We start from the raw sequence: 27689 nt of genomic DNA, 5'->3' as shown, positions 1-27689 counted from the left end.
GGCTGGCCGCGGCCACGCTCTCAGAGCCCGGCCCCTAGGCAACGATTGCTCCAAATCACGTAACCTCCCGAACAGGACGCCGTTTGGCCAATCACAAACGCCGCGCTGGGCATCACGGGAGCCGCAGGGCTATAAAAGACCTGGTTACTATTTTGTGCTCCCGAGTCACCCACTCCATAGGTAGGTGGGGGGCGGTGCTTAGCAGTCGCTTGCGCGTGCGCGTGCGCGTGCGCGGTGCGTATCGTCCGTTCTACTCTGCCTTTGACGGCTACGTCTGTGCGCATGCGTCCTGGCTTTTCCTTGTCGGGCTCGGATGATAGAGGCTGCTTAGGCCGTCTGATATTCCAGCCCGCCCCTCCAGGAAATACTGCGCCTGCGCAGTAGCCGCTGCAGTGACCGCCCCCGGGGCAAGGTGGATGAGCGTGAAGTTCTGGGGCATGGCGGCCGAGCCGGGGTCCGAGCTGGGTTGGCAAGCCCTGCCCGCGGCCGTCCTGGGCGCCCTGGGCACCCTGGGCAGCGAGTTCGCGCGCGAGTGGGAGGCGCAGGACATGCGTGTGACCCTCTTCAAGCTGCTGCTGCTGTGGCTGGTGCTGAGCCTCGTGGGCATCCAGCTGGCCTGGGGGGTGTACGGAGGCACGGTGACCGGCCTGTACCACCGGCCGTCCTCGGGTGAGCCGCCCCCGGCCCCCTCCGTGCCGCCCCTGCGCGGAGGCCCCGGTCCGCGCCGCCGCCCGGCGTCCTCGGGTGGGGGTGGGGCAGGCTGCTGCGGCGCCAGGGCGGCTGTGCCAGTTGTCCCCTCACCCAGCGCTTGCCCCTTCCCTGGCGTTCCGGATCTCACCATTAGTCGGACAGCCCTGAATGCCCCCTCCTGCCCGCAGTAGCTGGGCCCGGGGTCCACGGCCATTCACCACTTATTAGCACCCATGGTGTGCCAGGCCGAGCCCCTGCCCGCGTTGCCATGGCAACGAGGAGACCTGGCTGTCCCCACCCTCTTCCCCCCAGCTGGCTTTGGTCACCCCTTTAGGCTAGCCTGGGCCTGAATGTCGGTTCTCTTACCTCCCCCAGGTCTGGGAGGCCAGAACGGCTCCACTCCCGATGGTTCTTCCTTGTTTCCTCCCTGGTAAGTGCCTCCCCCCGGGGTCAGCCATAAGCCTTACTGCCTTAACAGTTGGCAAAGCACTTGGCCCTCCAGAGTCCAGGGATGCAGGGCAGGTGATGTTATCCCCATTTCCCAGAGGGGATCCTAACCTTAGAGCTGGAAGCAGAGCTGTGTAGAGCATGGGGCTTGGCTTTGGGAAAACTGGCTGTCAAACTTCTGGGTTCCTAAAACTGAGAGCTGCCAGGGCCTTTGAGATGAGCTCATCGTTCTTTCTCACATTTGAACTCAGATCCTTTTTATGCTTACTTCCAGTCTGAATCTTAGTTTCCTTATCTGTAAAATGTGAACGATACTATGAATTCTCACTCTCTCGGCTGTCATTGTATGGAAAGCATTTTGGAACTCTTTGAAGTTTAGCTGTAGAAATGTGTGGAGTCATTCTGATAACTCTGATTTTACAGGCAGGAAAACTGATGCCCAGAGAGGGGAGGTGATCATTCAGAGACAGAGCCAGGACTGGAACTCAGCTCACCAACTCTTTGAACTTAGCCTCATTTCCACTGTTTCCATAAAAGCTCTGGATCTGTGATTGGGGAGGGGGTGAGGAAGGGGATGGTAGAAGCAGGTGAAGCTGCCTTCCTTTGATAAGTTATGGTAGGCCCCTAGATCTAGAGCTGGGAGGAGCCTCAGAGACCAGCAGATTCAGATTGCTAAAAGTCTCATAGTCCCATGCTAAAAATGTAGTTAGCTCAATGTTTCAGTCAGTGCCCTGCTGTCTCCCATGTTAGCTTTGGCCCTTTTTTCTCCCTTCCCTTTCCTATCCAGTCAGTTACCAGGTCCCATCAACTCCACCTCCACAGCTTTTCCCTTGGAGGCTCGTTATTCCTGTTGGAACTACACTAGTTTAAGCCTTCACCTCCATTTGGGGGGATCTCCTTAGTATTGAACCTCTTTATTATATAAAGACCTCTTCCTTCTCTCCTTATCTTCCCCCTCAATTCACCCTTCATACCTTTGTCACAGTATTATTTCTTATATTTTTATCAGGTCATGTAAGTCATCTGATCATGAAGACTTCAGTGACTAACGTTCAGGCATTCAAAGCGCTTTGTAACCCTGTACCACCTTTACCTTTCCTGCTTTAATCTCATATTACTCCTCAGCCACGCCCTGAAAACACTAGGTGCTCTCAGCACTCCTTGCCTTTACACAAGTATACTTTATGCCTGGAATATCCTCCCACTTTGCCTTCATTTGTATTTTTTAATTGCTTTATTGACTTTTTAACCTTGTTTGTCATTTCCCAATACTCCTCCCTCAATAAAACCCTACCATGTGACAAAGAAGTGTGGGTAAACAAAACAAACGGGCACATTAACCATATCTAACAGCCTCCTTCCATAACTGTGGCCACTACTTGTCTGCCAAGAAGGGGGAGGAGTCGTCTGGAGCCAGGACCCGTCACTGCATGGTTTTCAGTCCACAGTCCATCGTTCTCTTGGCTCTGTTTACTTCACTCTGACTCAGTTTATACAGATCTTTCTGTTTGCTTATGGCACTATAGTATTTCATCCTATTTATGTGCCACATTTTGTTCTGCTATTAAGAGTACACACAGGAGAGGCAGAATGATGTTATTTGATCTATCTCACTGGGCAGGTCAGTTCTACAGCTCTGAATCTCATAGAAAAGGCCATCCATGACATTCTTTTGACAAATTGCTTACATAGGTGACTTTTCCTTTTCCACCAAGCGTAACAGTAAATTAAGCTACTGTCTCAGTCATCCCAGTGTTACCAGACAAGTTCAGATCTTTGAAAAGCCACCTGCTCTTACCCATATTTTAAACCTCAGTTCAAATGCCCCCTCTTCCAGTATCCTGATGGGCCTGTCTCTGCCCCTCTCCTCATTCCACCCCACACATACTTCCCCTCCCCAGTTGTTTAGGAAAGTTTTAGTTTCCAAGACCAGAAAGGTAGGGCTAATGAAAGCACCCATATCAAAATGCTTTGTGAAAGTAGTGAAATTTTAATTCATCAAATCTTTACTAACACCTGCTGGGATGTGGGAAGGAGCCTTCATAGAATTCCCAGTATATTAGGAATGATATGATCTATAAAATTGGCGGGGGGGGTTGGAATAGATGTTTTATTTTTTTAATATCATTTTTTTTACAAATATATTTTTATTTTTCAACATTCACTTCCATAAGTTTTAAATTTTCTCCGCCTCCCTTCCCCCAAGATAGTGTGCAATTCAATATACATTCTACATATACATTCCTATTAAACATATTTCACATTAGTCATGTTGTATAGAAGAATTAGAATGAATGGGAAGAACTATGAGGAAAAAAAGCAAACCAAAAAAGGAGAGCAAATAGTCTGCTTCCCTCTGCATTCAGACTCAGAGTTCTTTCTCTGAATGTGGAGCGCATTTTCCATCGTGAGTCTTGTGGAGTTGTCTCAGGTCCTTGCATTGCTGCAAAGAACTCAGTCTGTCCAAGTTAAAACTGAGCAGTGTGGCTGATGCTGTGCACAGTGTGTTCCTGGTGGGATAGATGTTTTCTATATCCCTTTCCCACTTGTATGTGCTCCTTGAAGGCACTTAGTATTCTTTTTCATCTCTGTATTCTAACACCTAATACAGGGCCTTGCACACTAAGTGTTTAATAAGTGTTTGAATGAAAATTTAAAAACAGTTGAAATGAAATACTGGTTTAAGTTTTATAGTACTTCATAAAAATCATGTGAAGTAAGTAATGTGGGTAAGGTATTATTGTCCACATATTACAGATAGGAAAATTGAGGCACAGAGAAGTACAGTGATTTATTTGACCAGGAGTGAAGATCTCAGACCATGTGTCCTGGCTAAGGCTCTTTTTGCTCTGCCACATCTCTTCTCCTAGTATATGATGGGTGTATTGGAGAGAGATAAGCAAGGTGAGGTGGAAAGTCAGCCAGGGAGAAGGCCATTATCAGTCATGGAGAGCTTCTTAGCAAAAGTGGCATTTGAGGTAGGCTTTAAAGGATGCCCAGGAATTGAATAGATGGGAAGGCATTCCAGGTGTAGGAAATAATGTGAGCAAAGAATCTGGGGGCAGAAAGCACAAATTGTTCTCAGAGAAAGGTCTGGATAGAATCCTACAGAGTACATTGGAAGGGAGGGCTTGCTGGTGCCAGATTGTAGAGGGCCTTGAATGCCAAGTTAGCAGGTTTCATTGACAGGAGAGAAAGCTTGGGTAGATGGAGGGACTGTGCTGTGTTCTTCCTTTCCTTAAGTAGAGGAACAAAGGTGGAAAGCTAATTCTGGTTCATTTAGCATTTATCAGGTGCCTACTGTGTGCAGTGGTATAGCAGTGGGAGACGCATGAAGGTCAGTAAGATGCCATGCCATCCCTGCCCAAAGAGATTATAATGTAGTAGGGGCTGAGTAAGTAAATATACAGATGATAAGTGCAGTACAAATTAGGCTGATTAAGAGTCATATGATGAATGTCAAGTACTATTTGATGAAGTTGGAGAGAGATCCCTGCTTGCCGGGGACTTCTTGGAGGAGGAGGTAGTAACTGAACTGGGCCTTGAAGAACAGGGAGGCCCTGATGGCAAACGGGAGCAAGGTGTGAGCAGAGGCTGAGGCTGGAGAGTGTGGGATGTATGTGGAATGGCCACCTGAAGAAAACAGACTGAAAGCCAGCCGATGTCTATGCACGCATGTGTGCAGGTGTAAAAGGCATTGATTGTCAGATAGGATCAGCCATCCATTTGTTTGGCATTACCGTACTCTGTGACAAGGCACGGGTAATTGAGTGGGAGGCGCCCAGGTGCTGGACGCTGTCAGATTTTCAGGCTATTTTGATGCGTGGATCAGTCATGCTGATTTTTCTCTTTGCTTTGTCTTTTTGTCATGAAGTAGCTTTCTGGGAAGGAGAAGGAGGGATAGTGGGGAAAACTGGTGATACAAAACCACAGATAACCAGGAAAACAAAATGTTTTACATGGCAGGTGAAAGAGATAATGCGTATGAGAGAAAGCAAGGAAAGTGAGGGTGACTCCAGACTGTAGAAGGACTGAAAGGCCACAGTAGGGAGTGTGTGAGTGTGAGAGTGTGTGTGTGGGGGGCGGGGGTACACGTCATTTCATAAGGAGATGGGACTTCTTTGCCACAGACTAGCCTTTCAAGGAGCCACTTAGTAACTGTGTCACTTTGGGCAAGTCATTTAATCTCTGTCAGTGTCCTTATCTGAAAAATGGGAATAATGACACACTATTTCACGGGGTTGTAGTGAGGATTCAGTAAAATCACTGAGGCACAGCAGTTTGTAAATTGTAAAGCATTAGATCGGGCAGCGAGGTAGTGCAGTGGATCAAGCAGGGATGGGGAATCTTCAGCCTACTAGTGGCTTTGACCTGTGATGTTTGGATTCAGTCAGACAGCTGAGCTGCAGGATCTAGAGGGCTACACGCGGCCTCAAGCATGCAGGTTCTTCACCCCTGGGATAGAACATCGGACCTGGAGTCAGGAAAAGTCAGACACAAGCTGTGTGACCCTGGGCAAGTCACTTCCCCTTGTTGGCCTAAGTTTCCTCATCTGTAAGATGAGCTGGAGAAGGAAATGGCAAAACACTCCAGTATCTTTGCCAAGAAAATCTCAGATGGGGTCATGAAGAATCGGACACAGCTGGGCGGGTGGGAATAGTCTTGACTAAAAACACTAGCTCACTGTCAGTTATTTATTATTATTATTATTAACTGACCAAGATGAGAGAGGTTAGAGTATTCAGGTATGAATACAGGTGCTGGGCAGACTACAAGAGGAGGAAATGGAAATCTGCCCCAGTCATTCTTTAGGTGAGGTCCCACCCCATAGCGGAAGGAGTAAAGACATGATCCCACTCTGAAAACACACTCCAGGGAGCTGAGTCATGGACCACAGATATCAAAAATGTGGACACAAACCCTAACTGCCCCAGCAGTTTTGTGTGTCTGGATTGGAGGGGTTAGGGAACCTTCCAGAATCATCCATGGCCTCCTCCAAGCTCGCTCATGTTGACTCTTTGGTTCTCCTCGGCCCTCTAAGAGAACCAGTTCAGAAAAGAAACTTGCATGCCACTGGACTTGACATTATTTCCTGATGGTGATTTAGACACACAAATATAAAGTACTACTCTTTGCCTTGTTTCAGCAGGACTTAATCTAGCCCTGAGCAAAGGAGACAGTCTTCTTCCTAAGAAGAGTTTTCCCAATCTGGACCTCATTTCCTCACCCTGTAAAATGAAGAGGCTGTACCAGATAACACTGGAGGACTGCCAGTTCTAGACCTAAGATCTCATGAATTTCTGGTGGCCCTCTGTATCCCAGAGGAAAAAAACCCAAATTCTTTTTGCCTGGCATTCAAGGCCCTCAGCAGCCTGAAGCCTCCTGGTCTAGCCATCCATATTTGGTGCTTCTCTCTGTACACCAGCCAACCTTGGGACCAGGCTCTCTTCACTTAGTGTCCATTTATACTATTTTTATCTGTGAAGGGAATGACAGTTTTTCCAGCTCGCTCCTGAATAAGTGAAGAGCCAGCAGATCTGGTTTTGTGGAGCAGGTGTTTCTGCTTACATACTTAAAGAACATTATTCCCTTAATGAGTATAAACAAGGACTGTGGGCATTTGGGCACTGAATAAGCCCAAGCTGAATTACTCTCCTTGGCAACATTTTTGACTCAAGTACATCAAATTATGATGCCCACGTTTCAGTGGTAGGTACTCAAGTCTTCAAATGAATTTATACTTGAAAAAGAAAAGGATGAAAACAATTTCTCAGGACTCTGGCCTAATAACTTTTCAACATAGAAACATTCCCTAGTTCTTCTGAACCTATGCTGGCAATTTGTTGGAATTTAGGTTGGAAATTATTGTGAAATGAGGCCAGCTGAAATACTGTTCCACCTCCTCTCCCCCCACCCTCCAGTCTTTCATTTGGCCCTAATGGACAGAATAAGTACCAATGGGTTGGGAGTTGAGTAAGTCCCAAGGCCTCTGATGGTTCATCTGTAAAATGAGGGTGACAGGAGGGAAAAGGGCTTGGGCTTGAGGCTCTCTTGGATGTTTTGGAGCTTTAAATTGTGCCCGCCTAGGACGGAAGCAGGCAGAGTGTGACTCAGTACAAGGTAAATTATTCCTACAATTAGAGCTCTCAGCCATAAATGGAAAGGGCTATTTACTGAAGTTCTCAACTTCCTGTTCCTGGGGATCATCGAGCAGAGATTGATGACTGATTGGGGAATATACAGCAGTGGAGGCCTGCTCAGGAAGGGATTAGACTCAGTTCAATGAAGTACCCCCTATGTTGGACACTGAGGATATAAAGACAAAAACCAAGCAGCTCCTGCCTTCAAGGGGCTCACATAGAAATATGCAGGGTAGTAGGCTTGTCCCAATCTGAAATGGAATTGGAGCCTAGCTTTTCTTGATTTCCAGTCCAGACCTTTAACCACTATACCACACTCCTCTGTACCTCTTTCTGTACACCTGGAAAGGGCTGAGATTTCTAAGTTTCAGGCAGAGTAGTTTCTTTCTTGGCTAGATCTACCATCATAGGTCAGAACCCAGGGAACACTTCTTTTAAAAAAAAACACTCCATAAAGCCTTGCTTAACTTCATGGAGTGTGGGCTTGTGGCATCAGGCTGTGCCTATGCTTGAGTGCAGCCAGCTGACTCATTGCTTCCTGTCTTTTAGGCCAGTAAGAAAACTATTAAATTGTAAATTCCATGAGGGCAGCAGGGATTGTCTAATGAAGTCTTAGCTCATCCCCTCCCTACCATTCATGAACTTAAAGACTAAGCCAAGGAAGTTCAACAATTTGCCGGAGGTCATATAGATGCCAAGAGCAAGCTAGAATTTGAACCCAGGGTCTCTCTTTTCACTGTGCCCTATTGATTAGGGTGGGGAACCAGGAAGGGGGTGGTATATATTTGCTTTAAGTGCCAGACCTCAGCAACAATGATGATTTATGTGGGAATGATATATCCATTTTCTCTTTCCATTTCTTTCAGGGAAACGTCAGAAAATGAATCAATCAAAACCCATCGAGAATGAGGAAAGAAGGCTTCGTGGGCCTGGCTTTTCTGCTGCCTTCGCACCAGCAGCCTGTTTTTGTTGGATTCCTATCTGCCAAGGGTCCCAGTGACACTAACTGGTTGGGGTTTGTTTCTGGGGAGATACCAGTCAAGGGAATGGTATGGGTTTGAGAAAAGCAGAGGAAACAATACTGGGGTCAGATCCCAGAAAATGTCTCAGTTCCCCCCATTTTCCCTTTCTAGAGGTACTTTCCCCTACTGGGGAAAGGACAAGGCCCTGAGACCCTACCTTAGTGGAAGCATGGCCTGCCTGACATCTCCTTGCTAGCCTCCTCTCCCTTGTGGCCACCAGCTATGGTGCCTTGACAGCTGACACCCTTGGGGCAACCCATGTCTGGAATGAGTCCAGTGGACAGGTGATGGAAAGAAGGACTCCTAGCCTTGCTTTCCTCTTCTAGTTCTGAGTCCTTTTTGATAAGGCTGAGCATCACAGCCAGCACTGTCACAGAGGGGGTGCTATAGTTATGAGGTAGCTTTGGACAGCAAACATTTCTGCTGTGCAGGCCTGTGGTGAGTTCTCCAGAAGGAACATTCTTGAAGGGGGGAAAAAAGTCTTGTGACCACTTAATTCCTCCCACCTTCCAGGAGACCTTTGGGGAAGAGAATAGTCCAGGGCATGAGTAATTTCCAGTTCCAGCCTTGCTGAAACTTGTCTCCTCCTCCAAGATAGCCCAGTAGAGTGGGGCCCAGCCTGGGTCTGAAAAGTGAGAAAGGACTGGACTGGAAGTGTCGCCAACTCAGATGGGCCTCAGCCTCCAAAGGGGCATTGCATGCTGCTTATCCACTTATACACACTGCATTCTCTTTCACCCGGGGCTGTACTTAGAGCTCTCCCACATGGGGGTAACTGACTTCACGAATGAGTCCAGGGCATGGGCTTCAGCTTTGATGGTTATATTCCCGTTGCTTGACAACAGATCAGGTTGGACTCTATGCTTAGCTGGACAGGAGCGTCAGCAGATGCGGAAAGACTCGCTTTCTGATGAAATGCTCTCCGTTCCTCCTTCCTATCCTAGTCTTTGAAAACTGATGAAGAGACAAAAGATGTGTAGGACCACAGCCAGCCTGTGGCTTGAAAGAGTCACCCATGTTTTAGCTGCTCTGAGCTGTTCCGTGTACCCAAAGGGCCTTTGAAGGGAGTAGGCTTAATGTAGCCCAAGCATTTAGGGGCAGGAGGCTGGGCAAGGCTGGCAGTGGCTTGCAGGAAGGATGGTTTTCTGCAGGGCCTCATCACTCACTAGACAAGGCTACGTCTTCAGGGCACGAAGCTTTGATCGAGTAGCGTTCTTGCCTGCAAGTTGGGTGTTTGGAGCCCAATCCTGGGGGAGGGAGGAGCATATGGGGAAAGATCCACTGAAACATTTCACATTTATTATCAAAACTTGACAGGCCAGCCAGCCGCTACCTCATGTCTCCCTTTCTCTGGCTTTTACATCTTTGCCTTTGCCCCTCCCCCACTGAATCAGTGGTGCAAACTAATAAAAGCTTATGTTTGTGACACATGTTTTTCTGAATGGTCTTTGCTCATCTGTTTTTTAAAGTGTGTTGGGAAAAGGCTGTACTTGACCAATCCACATCTCTTCTAGATCACCCTTGGACGGTCACTGCATCTGTCAGCCTACCTTTAATCTCACTCCTTGACATTTCAAACACATGAAAACAATACTTGTGGCTCTTAGCATGGAGTCTTAGCATCATATCACATCATTCAGAATAGGAAGGTATTCTTTCTCTATCACAAGACAGCAGTGAAAACAGTTTTCAGGGACCTGTAAGGCCAGCTGTACCTGCTTAAACTCAGCTGACCTCCCCTAGTTGCTGCCAGAGATGATTTTGCCACCTTTGAAACAACTGGCAGAACAGCTACTTAGGGCTACCCTGCATGGCACCTTGGGTACTGCTGCACTTACACCACTGACAAATTGTGACCTTACTGAGCCACTCCTGTAGGATAAAGGGTGAAGTTCGCATTTTACACCTAGAACCATTCTAGGATTCCTGCCTCCCACCTTGGTGGCTGTTGGGAATGTCTTACAAAATTTTGGTCTGGACATAAGTGTGTAAGGTTTAATTGGGAGCGCATAGACCCCAACTTGGAAAGTGGAGACAGGCATGTCCCCTGTTACGGTCGCCACCTTGTGTTCACTTCTGGTACTACAGCCTGGGTAAGGAGCTATTTGTGGTTCAGCCAAATTGGCTGACAGTTTTCTAGGACTGCTAAGTGCAAGCGTTATCACCCCCATTTTCACGGAGAGCAACTGGCCTAAAAAGTGACCTTTCTGTAAGCATGGGAGTCCAGATGGGTCATATCTCGTTTGTTGAAAAAGCCGGTATTCATGCCCATGCAGAGTCTCTCCAAATCTCAAGTAGCTAGCAATGGCGTAGCACTTTACAGGGGTGCAAAATGTTTTCCATGGGATCTCTACGACAATTCCTGTGAGGAAGGGGCAGTCATCTTCCCATTTTACAGAGGAGTAAACTCAGGCTGAGTAAGGGGAAATCATTCGTCCAGGGTTACCCAACCAGACAATGTGTGAGGCAGCATGTGACCTCAGATCTTCCACCTGAATGTCTACCTCTTCTAGTTACGATCTGAATGATCCAGCCAGTGCATTTCTGGGACTTTCTAAAGGAAACCTATTTAGGATTGGTTCTAAAATAAGAACTACTTTTAAAGTTGAGCTGTCACTTTTCCTGTTTCCAGCCAGCTCAAATTCAGGCAGGGAAGGGGTATGGAAGCACCCCTGGGTCTAGTGGTGTCCACCTAAAGGAAGCATGAACCAGAGACTCTGATATGAAATGAACAGACTAATGACTTTTCTGGAAATTAGCAATATTTCTTTATCCAAGGAAATGAGAAGGCAACAACAGGAAATGGTCAAGCCCTGTCCAGGACAAAAAGGATCACAGGGAACAAGACTGGCCTTGGAATGTTCCAGTATTTAGAATGGACCTTTCCCCAACCCTCCCTGGCCAAGGGAGCAGGGATACATTTGTCAAGTAGTCAATATTTATTTAAAGGGTGGCTGCCTTGGCATTGGAATCTTCTAGCCTGTAAACCAAGAAAGGGAAGGAAGGATCCCTTCCCAAGTCATTCACAGTGTGTCTGCAAGATTTAGTTCACAAGTGTCGGCTCATCAGCTCAGGTGTAGATTTTTTATACTACAGCGGCTTTCCCTCCCTCCCTACCATACTCTGGGATTGCTTCTGTCAAATATTTTGGGGAAAAAGCATGTCCCTGTTTAGGAAATCTTACACCATTGGATCATCCTGAGCACAGGAGTCTCTTCACACTAGAGGCTTCATAAATGTTGGCTAAAGGAATGAATGAGTTATGTGTAGGCTCAGAGAAGGCAAGCTATTAGTTGTATAACACAATGAGGAAGGTAAACTGAGGAGAAAAGGGAAATCATGACAAAATTAATCCTGGTCCCTCAGTTTTTTCGTCATAAAATTAATAGTCTTGATTAGCTAGTTTCTATAAAATCTCTTCAGCAAATATTAAGGATGTGTTATCCTCATGGCACTAAAGCCTATGATTCTACAATTTAACTTGTTTGGTTTGGCCACAGAAGGGGATGGGGTGAGAAGAAAGTTGTTCGGGCAGATTTTGATTTAACATAAGGAAAAATTCTCAACACAGAAGGCTGTCAAAAAGTGAATGGGGCTCCCATTCACCGAGGTCTTCAAGCAGAGAGAGACCTAGGGTTTGGTAATGTCAGAGAGGTGCTGTGTGTTTCAGGTACCTTTTTGAGTTAGATTCTCAGATTCTGCAAGTTGCATTATCCAAATGTTTTGAATATTCTCTAGCCCAGAAAACTGAGCTGAATGTTTAAAAAACATGGGAGGTGGCAGCTGGCTCTTGACAAATTCTCTCTGTAAGCACGCTCAGAGCAAGATTCCTTGTGGAAAGGATGGTGGTATCCCATGCCATCCCTAGCCACCTTTAGGATACCCTAAGGTGGCTTCCTCCACTTTGGGTGCTCAGTGTTTTTGTTCATAGCTACTGCAGTGCCTTTATCATAACCACAGCTCCCATTTCTGCATCATTCTGAGATTTACAAAGCACTTTTCCTCCCAATAGGTTCATGAGGTAGGTGACACCAGGACAATTATTCCTCATTTGACAAAGGAGGAAACTGGCTCAAAGAGAAGTGACTTGCCCAGGGTCTTATCAAGAATAAGTAGAGCCAGAATTCAAACCTAGATCCTCCAGCTCCAAACCCTATTTCCTCAACATTATGCTGCCTCAAATTATTTTTCCCCCCCACCCCCCCGCCCCCCCGCCTCTGACTCTATCTTTCTCTAGAAGGCCCTGGAAGAGTGGCTCACCTATCCACTCTCTCTCCCAGACAACACAAACTAACCATAAGGGAGATTTTGTGGCATGTGTGTCCCATTCAATCCTAAAGGAAGGCAGGAAGAAGAGTTCAGAGGGTCAGTCACTTCAAAGTATAGTAGCGGGTTGGCACAAAGGGCATCTTGCTAACCACTGCCTCCTGCTGCTTCTTCCGTACCTCAACCAAAAGCGGGGTTCCAACTTTACTGTAGTTTCCATCCACATAACCCATGGCCACATTCTTCTTCAGGCACGGAGAAGGGCAGCCGCTGGTGATTTCCCCTGGAAAGAGCATAGGAAACAAGGCATGGAATCAGAGCAGAGGGTATACCTGTGCCCACAGAGAAGGAGACAAATCAGATCGTGTCTCTCACACATACTAGTGTAGTGGGAAGGCTAGCTTAGTTCAAGCACCACCTTCCACAGGAAGCCTTTCCTGATAGGCTCCCCAGCTGCACGTACCTTCCAAAAATATACTGTTTGTCTCATGTGTTTTTATACTGTATGTGTACAGGGTGCCTCTTCTGATGGAATGAAAGCACCTAGCTGCCAGGGTCACATTATGTTTTGTGGTTTTTATCCCATGGCTAATGACACCTGCCACACTTGCACATCATAGCTGATGACCTGCAGTGCACCTGCCCAACACCCACATCATGTTGTGAGTTTTGTAGGTTGTCTTCTTGGGTGCCTTATCTGCTGATCCAGACTGGGCACTGCAGCAGCTAGGATCTTTGCCCACCAATTTTGGCCCAGAGATTATACAGCAATCAGCAGCATTCCTGTCTCTTCTCCCCTGTCTGTGGGGGACTTGGGGTCCTCAGCAGCATGGACCAGTCCTATCCACCTTCTGACAGGGACCAAGGACTCTGCAGTAACAGACCTAAACACAAATTGGCACAGGACTCTCCCCACCCACCTCAAGCAGCCACCTAAAGTGCTCCCCACCCACTGCCTTGGGCACATACCTACCCCAGGATTGCTCTATAGCTTCTTAGGCCCACACTAGCTGAGACCACCCCCATCTCTCTTTCTCTGAAGCTTGAAGTCCAGGATCCCTTCATAGCTCTTAGCCCCTACCTTTACAGATCTACCCTATCACCTAAACTGACCCCTGCCCTGTCCTCACAGACTCAAAGCTATGCCCAATGACTGAGTTGCAGCTTCTTGCAGTACCCCCAAACATGCAGCCACTTGGATGACCCTACCCGAGACCTTTTGGATCTCCTGTCCAGTCTGCAGCCAGTTAGCAGCCACAGGTATCACCTCATACTTACCAAAGAGTTTTTGATTAATTAGGAAAAATCAAACACTAGATGTGGAGTCAGACAACTAAAAAGAAACAAAGCCTCAGTTTAAACCCCAGCTCTATTACTTCTATGATTCTGTGGACAAGTCCCGTCCTTTCTCTGTAAAATGATGGGTCTGACCGAGCTAATTTCTAGGAACTCTTTTAGCTCCTAATCCTATTCCCCTCCTGCTCCTCGCTCTTTCCCTTGGGGGAGGGGTTCAGATGTCCAGGGTCCCACACAAAACTACCCCAACCCCAAAAGGAGTGACAAACCTGCTAACAGCTTCTACCTTACACAGTTCAAAATCGTCAGCATTTAGATGGTACTTTAAGGTTTGCAATTATTATCTCATCATTATCCTCACAATAACCCTGTGAAATGGGTATTCTTGTTATCCTCCCATCTTATAGGGGAGGAATCTTAAGTCAGAAAGAGGTTCAGTAACTTGCCCAGGGTCACACAGCTAGTAAGCATCTAAGACCAGATTTGAACTCACAAAGATGACTTTTCTCCTGATTCCATGTCCTGTACCACTTAACGGTTGGCTGATAACTCATGATCACAGTTCAAAGCCAGTCCTGGCTTTGGGGAAGGGGATATTTAGTATCATGTGGCAGGGAGGTGCCACAGTGGATAGAACACTGGGCTTGGAAGCAGGATGACTCCTCCTTCCTGAGTTCAAACCCAGCCTCGGACACTTACTAATTGTGTGACCCTGGACAAGTTACTTAACCCTGTTGGCTTCAGTTCTTCATCTGTAAAATGAGGTGAAGAAAACAGCAAACCCCTCCAGTGTGTTTGCCAAGAAAACCCCAAACGGGGACACGAAGAATCAGACTGAACAACAAGGGATCACAGAATTCTGAACTCAAAGGGACTTTGCAGATTTCCTAGTCTAAAGGAGGAAAAACTAAGGCTGAGAGATAAAAGCCCTTGCTCAAGATCATCCAGACAGGAAGGAGCAAAGCTGGGTTTTGAATTCGGGTCATCAGATTACAAATCTTGTGTTCTTTCCATCACTTGTAAGCATATTGGAGAGGGTGGCATTTACGTCTGCCTTGACCCCAGTTTTTCCCCCTGGTTGAACCTACCAATGACAGCTCCCTCTGTGTTCAGGATGATGCAGTGCTGGCGAATAGGTGCTCCTGTAGACATTAGCCCCACACGCTTACGGGACAGCTTCCTTTTTATCTGGGGGACCACGATGGCAGCCCCAGGAAAGTCCATGGCAGCCTTGCGTCGTTTTCCTGTAAACAGCCCCGTCAGATAGAGAAGATGGATGCTTAGCATTTCCCTGGGGAGAGCCATCACCCTTGCCTTTACCTCCAGGCTTCAGTCTGCTGCCACAATCAGTACTTAATGAATATTTACTGAATAAGTGATTTAGAGTCATGAATAAATTAAAGTCTTTCTATCTAAATCTTAACCATGTACCCTTTACAGGTACCCTCCTCTTGAAAACTTTCTTTGAATCCTACTCCAACCAGTAATGGCTTTCCCCACCAAGAATTACAGACTGTTAGAACTTAAAAATATCGTGCTTTAGGGTTTACAAAACACCATCACCTTTACAAATTATCTTTCACACAAGGACCCTGGGAGGCAGGTAGTACAAATATTATTCTCATTTTATAGAGAAGTATGTCTCGACTCCCCCACTCACATCCATCCTTCACCAGCTGCCAAAGAATCTTCCTAAAATGCAACTCTAACCAAGTTACCATCCCTATCTCAAAACTCTACCAAATAAATATCTAGATAACACAACAGATTTAATCTTGGTCGGGAAAGTCAAGGAAAAAAAAAACCATTGAATCACTTTTCCAGCCCTAGTTAGCATAAGGAGACAGAGAGGTTAGTGGACACTGGAGATGGGGTCTGGCCAAGAGCATACTATGGGGAGCACTGCAGTTCAGAGAGAGGCCAGGAATCAGTGCAAGAAAAGGTCCCATATCCAGTATGAAGGACCCTAAATTTGTGCAGATACCAATTGGCAGCTTTGTCACTTATTACCCAGTTCTGGATTGCAGATCCTAGGTGGACTGAGGAGGGCATCTGTGCCTATGAGTGGCGTTCCCAGGAAAGAAGTGGTTAGGGGCCCTAGGTTGTATATTAATCAGAAGCAAATTCAGCCAGGCAGTAGATGTAAGACTTAGACCCCCCAGGATCAGAGTGGAGTCCCAGTTCTAGGTTCTACCCTAGTCTGAAGCCTGCAAAAAGAAAATAATAAAATAACCAGGGCAGGAATCCCAGAACAAGAAGAAAACCACAATTCTGTCATTCAGAACCAGCAGAGCTTTCTAACCAGCTAACAGTGGCTGAGTTCAATAGCAGTCTGGTGAAACTCCCAAAAGGACCTCCTCTAGGTTTATAGCTCAGAACACAAACCCGGGTCAGGAGTTTGTAGAGGTCAAACCAGAGGAGGTATTTTCTGATCATTATCAGATTTTGCCCTGGATCAGATCACTTTGGAAGCACTGAAAGCTTGCAGGTCTCCAGCCGGAGCCTGGAATAACACAATACTCTGTACCCCAAGAATGCAGCAGTAACATCAGCCCAGACATTCCATCCAGGAGCACACAGAACCTGGCCCTAATAAAAGTTCAAAGTCAGGAAGTAATCTGGAAGAATGAACAAATGGGAAAAAAATCCCACCATAAAAAGATATTATTGCCATAGGGACACCCAAGATACAAACCCAGAAGAATAACTTCAAAACATCTACAAGTAAGGCCTCAAAGAAAAGCACAGCTTGGACAAAAATTCAATTAAAAAGTCCTGGAAAAGATCAATCAAGAGTTTTTTTTTTAAAAAGAACAAAAATGTTATTATAAAAGAAATGAGCTCACTAGAGAAAAAAATTGGAAAAAAAATAAGAGCTATGGAAATAAAGATTAGAAAAGTAACAGTGTGGCACAGAAGGTATAAAACCTGACCCAAGCAACAAAATCCCTGAAAATCAGAATGCATCAAGTAGAAGTTAATGACTACATGAGACAACAAGAAGTATTAAAACTAAGTCAAAAGACATATTACTTGAAAGCCATGATCAAAAAAAAAAAAAAGGCTACCCAACATATTTCAAGAGGGCATAAAAGAAAATTGCCTAGATCTATTAGAAGTAGAGATAGTAGAAAATAAAACGAATCTATTGGTTAGCTCCTGAAAGAAACTTCAAAATGAAAACTCCCAGGGACACTGAAGACAAAATTCAGAGTTTCCAAATCAAAGAAAAAAAATTACTGAAAACAGCCAGAAATAAAGAATTCAAGTCCTGAGAGCTACAGTCAGGATTATATATGATTTAGCAGCCACCACTTTAAAGAAGCAGAGAGCAGGGAATATGATATTACAGCAGGCAAAGGATATAGCTGTCAACCAAGAATAACTTACCCAGCAAAACTGAGTATAATCATACATAGGGGGAAAAAAAATGATCTTTAATGAAACAGAGGACTTCCAAGTATTCCTGATGAAAAGGGCAGAGCTGTGTAGAAACTTTGAAGTACAAACACAGAAGACAAACATAAAAAGGGAAATATGAACAAATAATAACAAATTACTAAAAAAGGATAAACTTTTTACATTCTAATATGGGGAGATGATTCCTGTGTCCTCTCTGAACCCTATCATCATTAGGGTTCATGGAGAGAATGTAATCAGATAGAAGGCCAGGAAGTGGATGTGCATGTGTGTACATGTATGTGCATGTGTGTGTGTGTGTATAATCTTGATGACCTTAAAAGAATGGAAAAGGGAAGGAAAGAGGAATACTTTGGGGAGGAGACAGGAAAAGGAAGGATGGGGGAAATTATCTCACACAATGAGGGTATACAATCAGAAGTCTATACAAACAAGGACAAAGGGTTAGGGGAGTGGCTGACATTGTATCCTCACTCTCATCTGAACTGGTCAAAGGAAAGAACAGTCACACATAGACAGTTGGCTACAAAAATACATTTCACTCACCTGGGAAACAGGTGGGAAAGGGGACAAAGGAGAATTAAAAGGAGGGCAGATTAAGGCAGAGATTAGTCCTAAGGAAAACAAATTCTAAAATAACGTGCAAAAATATTTTTAGCTTTTTTTTTGATGTGGCAAAGAATGAGAAACTGAGGAAGTACCCATCAAGTGAGGAATGGCCGAATAAATTATAGCCTATAAATGTGATGGAATACTATTGAATTATAAGAAATAATAAAGGGGATGGTTTCCGAGAAACCCGGGAAGACTGTTATGAACTGACACAGAGTGAAGTGGGCAGGACAAAGAGGCCCATGACTACAAAGATGAATGAAGGACTCTGGTCAGTGTAGTGACTAACCATGAGTCCAGAGGACCTGGGATGAAACATATTCCCAATCTCCTGGCACAGAAGTCAAAGTAGCAGAGTACAGAATGAGACAGATTTTCTTTTTGCAGATGCAAAAATTTGTTTTCTTTGATTATACATGTTTGTAATAGCAGTTTTGTTTTTCTTTCTCCTTTGGGAGGGTGGGGTTAGGAAGGAGAGAAGATAGAGTTTTAGCTGATTGAAAAAAAAATGTAATTAAAAAAAGTTCTCAACTCAAATTTAGGGTTCTTTCTACTACATCACACTTCCTCAAATAGCATTTTTCACTCCCCTAATGTACTTTTCACATATCATGGCCACTCAGGAATTAGGCTGGGGTACGTAGCAAGAATGAAGGACAACAGATCCCCAGACTAAGTGTAACCTCAAAATATGAAAACATATAGAAGAAGGTCTCTCTGGAGGATGAGGTAACATGGGTAAGAGTCCCACCTCTGATACTACCTAGATGACCCAGGACAAGTCAATTCGCCTCCTGAGGCCTTTGTTTTCTCATCTGTAGTGTGAGGGAGTTGGATAAAAGGGCCTTTGAGAAACCTTCTAACTAGATCTATGATTTGTTACGGTAGAAAAATAAGTCTGTCTCATGTTGCTGTGGTGCACTGTGAGCTCCATGAAGATGGGGATCATGTTACTGAAAAACTCTGTACTCTCCCCACCTTAAATATGGGGTTCTGAATGCAGGAAGTGCTTACTAATGTTTGAATGAATTCGACTGGTACTTCATAATTTACCCTACGTCTGGCCCCAGCCCCCACCTCTTGGCATGGTTAGACCCAGTGGGAAAAGCTGCCATGGTTACCCCTGCCCTGACTCACCCAGGGTCCAGCCCAGGCTCCCCTCCACAGGGGTGGTGTGCTCATCTATGTCATTCCCATACAGGCACAGACCTGCCTCCAGCCGCAGGCTGTCCCTGGCTGCCAGCCCTGCCAGTTTGACCTCCTTATTCTCTAGCAGCGCCTCTGCCAGATGGACGGCCCTCTCTGCTGGCACGGAGATCTGCGTGGAATATAGGTAACGGGGTTGTAGGAAGGCAGAGCTGTTCCCCAAGAGAATGCCCAGGGCACAGCTATTCTAAAGTAGGCTGACACCATCCTAGCCCTGCTGAGACCCTGTTGTGCACATAGTAGTACCTCAGAGTTTGGACCATTTAGTTCACCATCATTTTCAGGGGAGGAAACTGAGGCCTAGGAGAAGAAGGAACTTGCCCAAATTTCCACAGCTCGAAAACATCTGAGCTGAGATCTGAACCTCGGTTGTCAGACTTGAAACAAAATGCTCTTTCCCCCATGTCCTTATGTACCTCTACACCATCCTCCCCAGTGTAACCACAGCGTGTCACACGGCAGCCAGGTACTCCAAACACATCCATCACGGCACTGGTCATGAAGGTCAGCTTCCGAAGGTCATCTGACACCCCAGCCTGCAGCACTTGGGCTGTTGAGGGACCTGGCATGAACAGCAAAGGAGTCGAGAGCTCTGCCTAGCACAGTTTGGAAACCATGCCAGCTGTTGTTCTGTGGTTTTGTGGAAGTATGGGGAGAAGAAATGAGATTTAAAGGACAGGCCTATTTCCTCCCTTTTACTGCTTAAGTCCCAGGCTACTATGGCAATGCTCGAAAGGAATTATCTATCAGCTAGCCACTGCCCTGAAAGGCACTCACCTTGTAGGGCTATCAAGGCATTATCAATCACCTCCAGGTTCACATCACAGCCAGCACTTCTCAGTTCTGATGCCTTGTTCTGAAACAGAGACAAAGGCTTTGGCTATAAGGTTCTTGTGAAAATGGGCCCACATTTGGTCCCACAGTCAACTAGTTCTCAATTCCAGTTTCTACTGCCTTCCATGACTCAGCTCCAGTGATAGTTGTCCCCCACCCCACCTACCCCTAGGAAACAGGTCATCCTCAGAAACTTACTAGCCATTTAATAACATCCCATACCTGCATGAGGGCCATGTCCTTCTCTCGGCACCCAGCATTGGACACCACATACAGATACCCATCAGATGTGTTTGTCACAATCAGGTCATCTATGATACCACCTTCTTCATTGGTGAAAAGAGTCAGTGTCCCCTATCACAAAAACCAAGCACATGCCCCTCTGGTCACTGGCCCAGGGCTTGAAGTCTGGATCAAAGGATCCAAAGGTTACAAAGCATACCCTCACAACACTACAGAAAAGAAACCACGACCTATAAGATCACCCCAGCGATGGGGGCAAGCTCACCTTTTTTAAAAGCAATTTTTTCTCAATTATCAAGCATTTAATTTTTTCCACCTATATTGCCCTCTTCCTAGCACCCCCTGGGAGAAAAAACGAATACAAAACCCTTGTAGCAAATAAGCATGGTCAAGCAATACACATTCCTACCTGGCCACATCCAGATACTGTTCCTCATTCTGCCTATTGGTCCACTGGCTCTTTGTCATAAGGTGGGCAGCATTCTCCATCCTCAACCTCTAGAATCAATGCTGGTCAGTGCATTGATCAGTGTTCTTAAGTCTTTCAGAATTCTTTTTTACAACATTAACGTTATAGTATAAACTGTTCTCCTGCAGAGAGCAGTAGAATCAGGCTTATCTTTAAGGGCTAACAAGTTTTCAACAAGGGTCTCCTTTGGAGGCAGACATCTTACAGAAGCAAAATGTGTCAGGATCAGGGCCCAGGCTGAAGTTTGTGATTGGGGCATATACATCTCTGACTAGTAGGGGCTCAGGGGCAAGGACAGATCACACAGAGTCTAGCCCTAATCCCCTACATGTGGCGGTTCAATTTCCTTAAGCTAATTGTCTAATGACCTTGATCATGCATTTGCCCTCATTCCAAATAAGCCTTACTCAGGTATACAGCATCACTACACCACTGGGATGGTCTACACAACACGGTTTTCTTCCTGTCCTTTCTTCCATGAATACTTCAAGAACACTTCATTGGGTTGGTCTGGATACTCCCCACTCCTCCAACACGGACTGAAGTCCTTTCACAGTTTAGAAGATGGTCTTAGAGAGTTGTCATGGCTTGATGTTCCTTGTGATGAGGCCCTCCAACTCAAGCAGGCTTGTCATGGAACCAGAGACACAGTCAGGCACCAAGCCCCTACACAAAACCCACTATAGGTTGAACTTCATTGGCCAACCCTGCGAGAACTGTTCTGTTGTCTCACATTATAAGGAGACACCAGAACAGGACTTTAGTGGGGGATTTACACCCATACACAACAGTTACTGTGGTGTCAGTGCATCTGCTGTTGAAAGTGGAATCTATCTATGGGCCTATCCTAATGGCATATGTCCAGTTGTATCCCTGAGATAAAGCTTTGGGCGGGCCCACTGCTGGTACAAACTTATCTGGGGCTAGGCTTCAAGTAGTAATCCCTCTAGTAGCAGTAAGAATATCAGTAAAGTAAGTCAGCAGGCATTTTTATATAGGCAGGACTAAACTAAACTAATGGGGGGGGGGGGGTAGAAGGAATGAGGGAGAAATAGCTGGAAGTCGAAAGGGGAGGCCCTTACCTGGTTTGGCTTTAGTTCAGCAATGTCACTGACCACCAAGCTCTCCATCAACTTCACTCGATCCTGACCAAATATCTTGGTCTTGAAAAAAGATTGAAGGGTGGTTTTAGCAGCAGAGACATCGTAAAGATAGAACTGACAGGTCCTGGCAACGGATTGGATACGGAGGTAAGAGGGAGGAGTTAAGGAGAGAGACTTGGTTGATAGCCTCAGCCTGGGTTGAGAACCTATATAATTGGGAAGATGGCAGTGTCCTGAACAGTAATAGCAATGTTAGGAAATGGGAAGGATTTTAAGGGGAAAGGTACTAAGTTTAATTTTGGACATGTTGAATTTAAGATGTCTACGCAATACCCAGTGTGATGTCAGTGAGCAGTTGGAGATTCAAGATGGGAGATTTAGAGAGAAGTTAGATTTGGGAATCATCTACACAGAGATGATAATTTAACTGATAGGCTCTTATGATAGAGCACAAAGTGAGAAGGGAAGGGGGCCCAGGCAGAGCCCGAGGAGACACCCTAAGTTAGGGGGCATGACTCAGATGAAGATCCAGCAAAAGACACTGAAAAATAGTCAGACTGGTAGAAAAAGAGGTAGAAGAGGGTAATGTCATTAAAAACCTAGAGAGAAGAGGATTTCAAGGAGAAGAGGATGCTCTGCTGTGCTGAGCTGCAGAAAGGTCAAAGGAATGAGGACTAAAAAAGGTCATTAGATTCCACAATTAAGAAATCCTTGGCAATTTTGTAGAGAACAATTTCGGTTGAATGATGAGATCAGAAGCCAGAGTAAGGGAGTTAAGAAGAGAGTAAGAAGCAGACAACTTTCTGGAGAAGTGTGAGGGTTTGGGAGGTTTTTTTTGAGGATGGGAGATATGGGCATGTTCGGAGGCAGCAAGGAGGCAGCCCGGAGACAGGAAAAAACTGAACGTTAGTGAGAGTAGGGATGGCAGAGGGGGCAATATTCAGAATAGGATTGCTTGTGCACGTAGTGTCAGAATTCAAACTGAGGTCTTCTGATGCCAGAAACTGCCTGATTTTTTTAGGCCCAAATATTTCCATGTATTAGTTTTCAGTCCTTTGCTGGACCCTGATTACCCAGGTGAAAATTAAGTTTCTGAACTCACAAATGGAGGCCCATGTATGGTGACCCACCTCAAAGCCCGGCCTGCAACCAAATTCAGGATTTGGAGTAAATATTCGACCATTTGCCTAGAATATATCATCAGCTCCTCACAGGTTAGCTTTGTCCTCCTCAGATTTCAAAAACCAGATCAAAAATAAAATCACTTCTCCAAAGTCCTCCCATTAATTAAGCCTAATATTCCTTTAGCTTGGGAGGAGCGGTGCCAAGGGAGGGACTGTAGGATATAATCTTTAAGGTCTCTTCTGGCTCTATTTTAGGATTCTTAAATACTCAAGTCTACATAGTGCCTGGCTGGTGTATCTAAGAGCACAGGGAAAACAAGTGGCCCACCCCAGTCCTTTCATGCTAAACTTAGGTCCAGGTCATTCACCTGCAGCATGTGAGACACATCAAATAGAGAGCAATGTTTTCGGGTGTGCAGGTGGGACTCTAAGTGGCTGTCCCGGTGCTGCACAGGAAGGCTCCAACCAGCAAAGGACACCATCTTCCCACCATGGCTCTGATGGAAGTCAAACAAGGGTGTTTTCTTCAAGGGCTCCTGCCAGAGAGTGAAATCATAGGTCTGAGAAGCTGGCCTCTCCACACCTAGTCCTGATGGGTATTTAGGCTCTGGGAACCCCCTTGAACTCTCCTTGAGTCTTCCCACTGGATCTGGCATTTTCTGAAGCTATAAGCCTTTCATTATCTCTGTTACCCTTAAAGTAGCCTAGCCCTCCAAGGTCTGTTATCTTCAGATCACCTTTAGCTACTTCCCACCCTTGATCGTATCTACAACTCCATTCTCTGAGTTTCTGGCATCCGACCTCTAGTCAGCCCAGCCTACAAATCACTCCCATCAAGTCCCTCCCTACACCCCTCCTCTAGTCACTCCAAACTACTTGGACACCCCTAGATCCCTCCCTCAGTCTTTCTGTATATACAAAGATCCACCTTGTCTCCATAAAGGTGCTCAGATTTTATTTGATCTGCTTTATACAAGTTACAAATGCTCAGATTCCTTAAAGGATCTAAACAATGCTGAGATTTCTTAAGAGTCTGGCCAATATGGCAGATTTAAAATAAATTTTTTCTGTGACTGAAAGAAGGCTTGCATCAAATTCATTCAGACAAGACCCGCATGTTATTTTGGGGTCCCAGCACCCTGAAACCTCAACATTACAGTTCCCTGAGAATCAAACCTGGGCCACAGCAGTGAAAGCACTGAATCCTAGCCACTAGACCACTGTTTGAGGGGGGAATGACGGCGATGGATCCAAGCTGAGACCTTTGCCAGAATCATAATGTTGAGGATTGGGGGGGTGCTGGGACCCCAAAATAGTGACATACAGATCCTGCCCTAATGAATTCAACCCAAGGCTTCATTCAGCCAAAGAAAACAAAGTTTATTAAAAATCTGCTATATTGGTCAGACTCAAAAATCTCAGCATTGACTAGACTCTTAAGGAATCTGAGCATTTGTGAGGCCAGATAACACCTTCATGGAGACAAGATTGATCTACATTGACTGATGGAAGGATCTAGGGGTGTCCAAGTAGTTTGGGGTGACTAGAGGAGGGGGTATAGAGAGGGTCTTGGGTCTTGATAGGAGTGGTCTGTAGGCTGGGCTGACTAGAGGTCAGACGCCAGGAACCCAGAGAATGGAGCTGTAGATACGATCAAGGGTGGGAAGCAGCTAAAAGTGATCTGAAGGTAACAGAGACAGAGGGCTAAAGCAAGGCTTATGGCCTCAGGCAAATGCCAGATCCAGTGGGAAGACTCAAGGAAGAGTTCAAGGGGGTTCTCATACTGGGAAAGTAAAATGGGAAATCAGGCTTGACCCTCCACATACACTCTCACTTTCTCCTAGGGTCTTTTTTCTTTACCTCTGACAGAGCCATCTTCTCTGGAACCATTTCCTTTTCTTCCACTCTCCTTTTAAATCCCAACTAAAATCTCATCTTCCACAGGAAGCTTTTTTTCCCCAAGTCCTCTTCTTTGTGCCTTCTGTCTCCCCCATTAGACTATGAGCTCCTTGAGGGCAGGGGCCGTTTTTTGCTTCTTTTTGTATTCCCAGAGCTTAGGCACTGTGGTCAGGCACACAGCAGGCGCTTAATGTTTACTGACTTTTAGGCCCCATTTCCCTCTTCCATTCCCAAAACCTACTTCTCCCTCCTCTTCCCTGTAAGACCCTCTCCCCAAAGTCACCCTCCTCCCCTCCCGCTGGCCCTCCCCAAGTCGGCTCCTCTCCCTTGCCCTGCCCCAGACCAAGCTCCCCTTCCCCAAGCCCCTGACCTGTGCCCTCTCTCCCCTATTTGTCCCTCCCTCTCCAGCGGCTTCAGTTCCTCTCTCCCCTCTCCTGTTTAAAGACCTTCCCTAGACCCCCCACTCCCCTAGCCCCAACCCCCGTCCCCTCCTTTGCCTGTAGACCATTCCCAGGATGCCCTTTCACCCTTCCCCTTTCCTGAACCCTCTTGGAACCCCAGCTCCTGCTTCCCCTTCCCTGCCTGCAGACCCTCCCCAGGGCCGACCCCCCTCTCCAAGGTTCCCCTCTCCCCCAAGCCCAAGGGTTCATCTCCCCCTTTAGCACCCCCGGGGGGCTCTGGGTCTGCACCCCGCCCCCAGGGCCCCAGCCCCTCCTAGGCCGCAGCTCCCGAACCCCGGTCCCACCTGCCCCGAACTAAGCGGCCGTCGGGCTGCCCCAAGGTGGCCGCTTCGCCCCCGCGCCGCCCCGACGCAGAGAGGGCCGAGCAGGCGCCACGCCGCGCTGCGAAGGCGCTGCATCTTCCAGCGGACGCGGAGACCGGACCCGAGGCTGGGGCTCTGCTCGGTGACCGCGCAGCCGCCGGACGGCGGAGCCGCGGAGGACGGTGGGAGATGTAGTTCCGTTTCCCCTCCCTTTTGCCCCGAGGGGTCTTTGGTTTCACTCCCAGCCCTGTCCGATCTCCAAGGTTTTCCTCTTACTGAACACTTAATGCTGTCCATCGGTGTTACGACCCGGTTTGGAAGCAGAGCTTCCGGACTTTATGAAAATTCATTCACTGTTATTATTTCTGTGGGTTGGGGAACATGTTTCATTACAGTAGATAAAACGATAATTTAGATACTCACCCATGAAGCATATTTTCCTAAAAGTTTTTTTAAAACATTCTTATATAAGAATTAGAAAAACAAGAACTAGTCCCTTGGACCACCTGAGAAACAGGGCGACAGTAGAGTATGGCCGGTATTGTGGGAAAAGCAAGGTATCTGGAATCAAAAAACCTGAGTTTGAAAACCCTATCTGTTTCTTACTGTGTGGCTGTCGGCAAACCACTTAACTTCTCTGAAATTGTTTCTTCATCTGTAACATTAACCAGACTGCAGAACTTAGGAGGCCTGCCTGCTTGGAGATAAGGACCAGAATTGGGTTATCCTAGCAACAGTTTGAAATCCTCCCCCCTCTCCCTATGGAAGGAATGGGTTTGCTTATCCTCATAAGCTTAAGACACAACAGTTGTCGATTTTATTAAGAAATTTGTCAACTCATCCAAGCATACACAATAGGAATGGTCTGCTCACCCCAACTGCATTTCAATCATCTCTTTGGCTTCCGTATCTGAAAATAAACTAAACCTGTCCCTGACTTCCAGGGGAATGCTTGGGTCATTTCGCTGTGGTGATAGTTGAGCAAACAAGCCTGTGTGGAATGTAAAGGAACTTAGCTTTTTGAAGGGTTCAAGCTGTACTTTTGATTGTGGTCAGGAGGAGACATTTGGGAGAAAATAGTTAAAATTTAATTGAAAAGGAGGAGTGATAGCCAAAGCAATTAACCCCTTAGTTGCTAAGCCATCAGAAACTCCCATGTAAAAATTCCACTTGTACCTAACTACCAGTTTACTCCTTACCTCACTCCTCAAGGAAGAGCTGATGTAGGAAAGAGAACCGAGATGTGGCAGGTTTCTGCTGTCCACCTGCACACAGTGGCCCCCATTTTCTTTGGAGGAATGCTCTTCTGCTGCTAGCACCTGTTCTGAACTTAGTCCCCGAGCTCAACAGACTAATTCATGTCCTGCCAAGTGCTAAAGTGTTATCAGTAATGAACTTTGCTGGGCACCAGAACAAATGGGATAATGCATTATTATTATTTTTTTAATCACAGTAAGGAAGTTGGCTACCTATTGGAAGCAGTATAAAGATGGTCCCTTTTGAAGCAAGTACCAAGATAGGATGGCATAGAACTTTCAGGATTAGACATTAGGTATAGTGTCTCCTTGGCTCAGCATAAGCTCGGCATCTGCTGAGCTAAATGGGACTGTGGGGGGAGGGAAGAGAGAAGACAGAGACAGAGAGGAAAGACATAGAGAGGAGTAATCTAGTCCTAAAATAAACCCCAATCCATCCAGCTCCTGCTCTGTCTTAGTTTCTCTCTCTCCTTCCTCCAATCTGTGGTTTGTATATTCTGACCAGGAAAAGAGATGTTGCTTTGTCACCAACAGCCTGCATGACCTCAGGGTGCCAGAGAACGATTCTAGTCAGTTCAGAGGATGAAATGGGGTTTCTAAGTACCTCTGGGCCCTATTTCTACTCTGGACTTATTTTACATAATGGCTACTGCTTCGAGTTTCCCATGACTAAGACAAACCCTGAAACTTCCAAAGACCAAGACATTTAGTTCAGGTTTAGACTTGGTCCCGAGCCAGATGAGAGGTACAGAACCAGCTCAAATTATAACTTTTTTTATGTACCTACATATGTACATATTGTCTTCTCTATTAGAATGTGAGCTCTTTGAGGGCAGGGTCTGTCTTTGTATCAATCTGCACCTAGCACAGGGTGGGCTTTATAGGCTCCTAAAAAGACT

General features: G+C 46.1%; 2 protein-coding genes across 6 annotated transcripts; one reads left to right on the top strand and one right to left on the bottom strand.

The window, feature by feature from the left end:
• The first annotated feature begins 162 nt into the window (after nucleotides 1-162).
• Nucleotides 163-9727, top strand: TCTA (T cell leukemia translocation altered). The gene is made up of 3 exons (XM_072651134.1): nucleotides 163-669; nucleotides 1066-1120; nucleotides 8144-9727. The coding sequence occupies exons 1-3, from the start codon at nucleotides 417-419 to the stop codon at nucleotides 8184-8186; spliced, it is 351 nt and encodes a 116-aa protein (XP_072507235.1). The 5' UTR covers nucleotides 163-416; the 3' UTR covers nucleotides 8187-9727.
• On the bottom strand, nucleotides 3108-27279 carry AMT (aminomethyltransferase). 5 transcript variants are annotated; one of them, XM_072651044.1, is made up of 10 exons: nucleotides 25517-27279; nucleotides 23241-23408; nucleotides 21728-21808; nucleotides 20156-20287; nucleotides 19877-19955; nucleotides 19516-19661; nucleotides 19031-19211; nucleotides 14950-15105; nucleotides 12745-12848; nucleotides 3108-5611 (listed from the first exon to the last, which is right to left on the bottom strand). In XM_072651044.1, the coding sequence occupies exons 1-10, from the start codon at nucleotides 25829-25831 to the stop codon at nucleotides 5570-5572; spliced, it is 1404 nt and encodes a 467-aa protein (XP_072507145.1). In that variant the 5' UTR covers nucleotides 25832-27279; the 3' UTR covers nucleotides 3108-5569. The 5 variants fall into 5 exon arrangements, with proteins under 5 accessions (XP_072507145.1, XP_072507150.1, XP_072507168.1 ...); XM_072651049.1 differs by having other exon boundaries at nucleotides 3108-5592; XM_072651067.1 differs by lacking the exon at nucleotides 3108-5611 and adding an exon at nucleotides 24733-24933 and having other exon boundaries at nucleotides 11044-12848; nucleotides 21728-21872; nucleotides 25517-25603.
• Between the last annotated feature and the right edge of the window lie 410 nt (nucleotides 27280-27689).

This window comes from Notamacropus eugenii, chromosome 1, assembly GCF_028372415.1.
Source record: "Notamacropus eugenii isolate mMacEug1 chromosome 1, mMacEug1.pri_v2, whole genome shotgun sequence".
Lineage (NCBI taxonomy): Eukaryota > Metazoa > Chordata > Mammalia > Diprotodontia > Macropodidae > Notamacropus > Notamacropus eugenii.
This window is presented reverse-complemented; position numbering and strand designations above follow the sequence as displayed.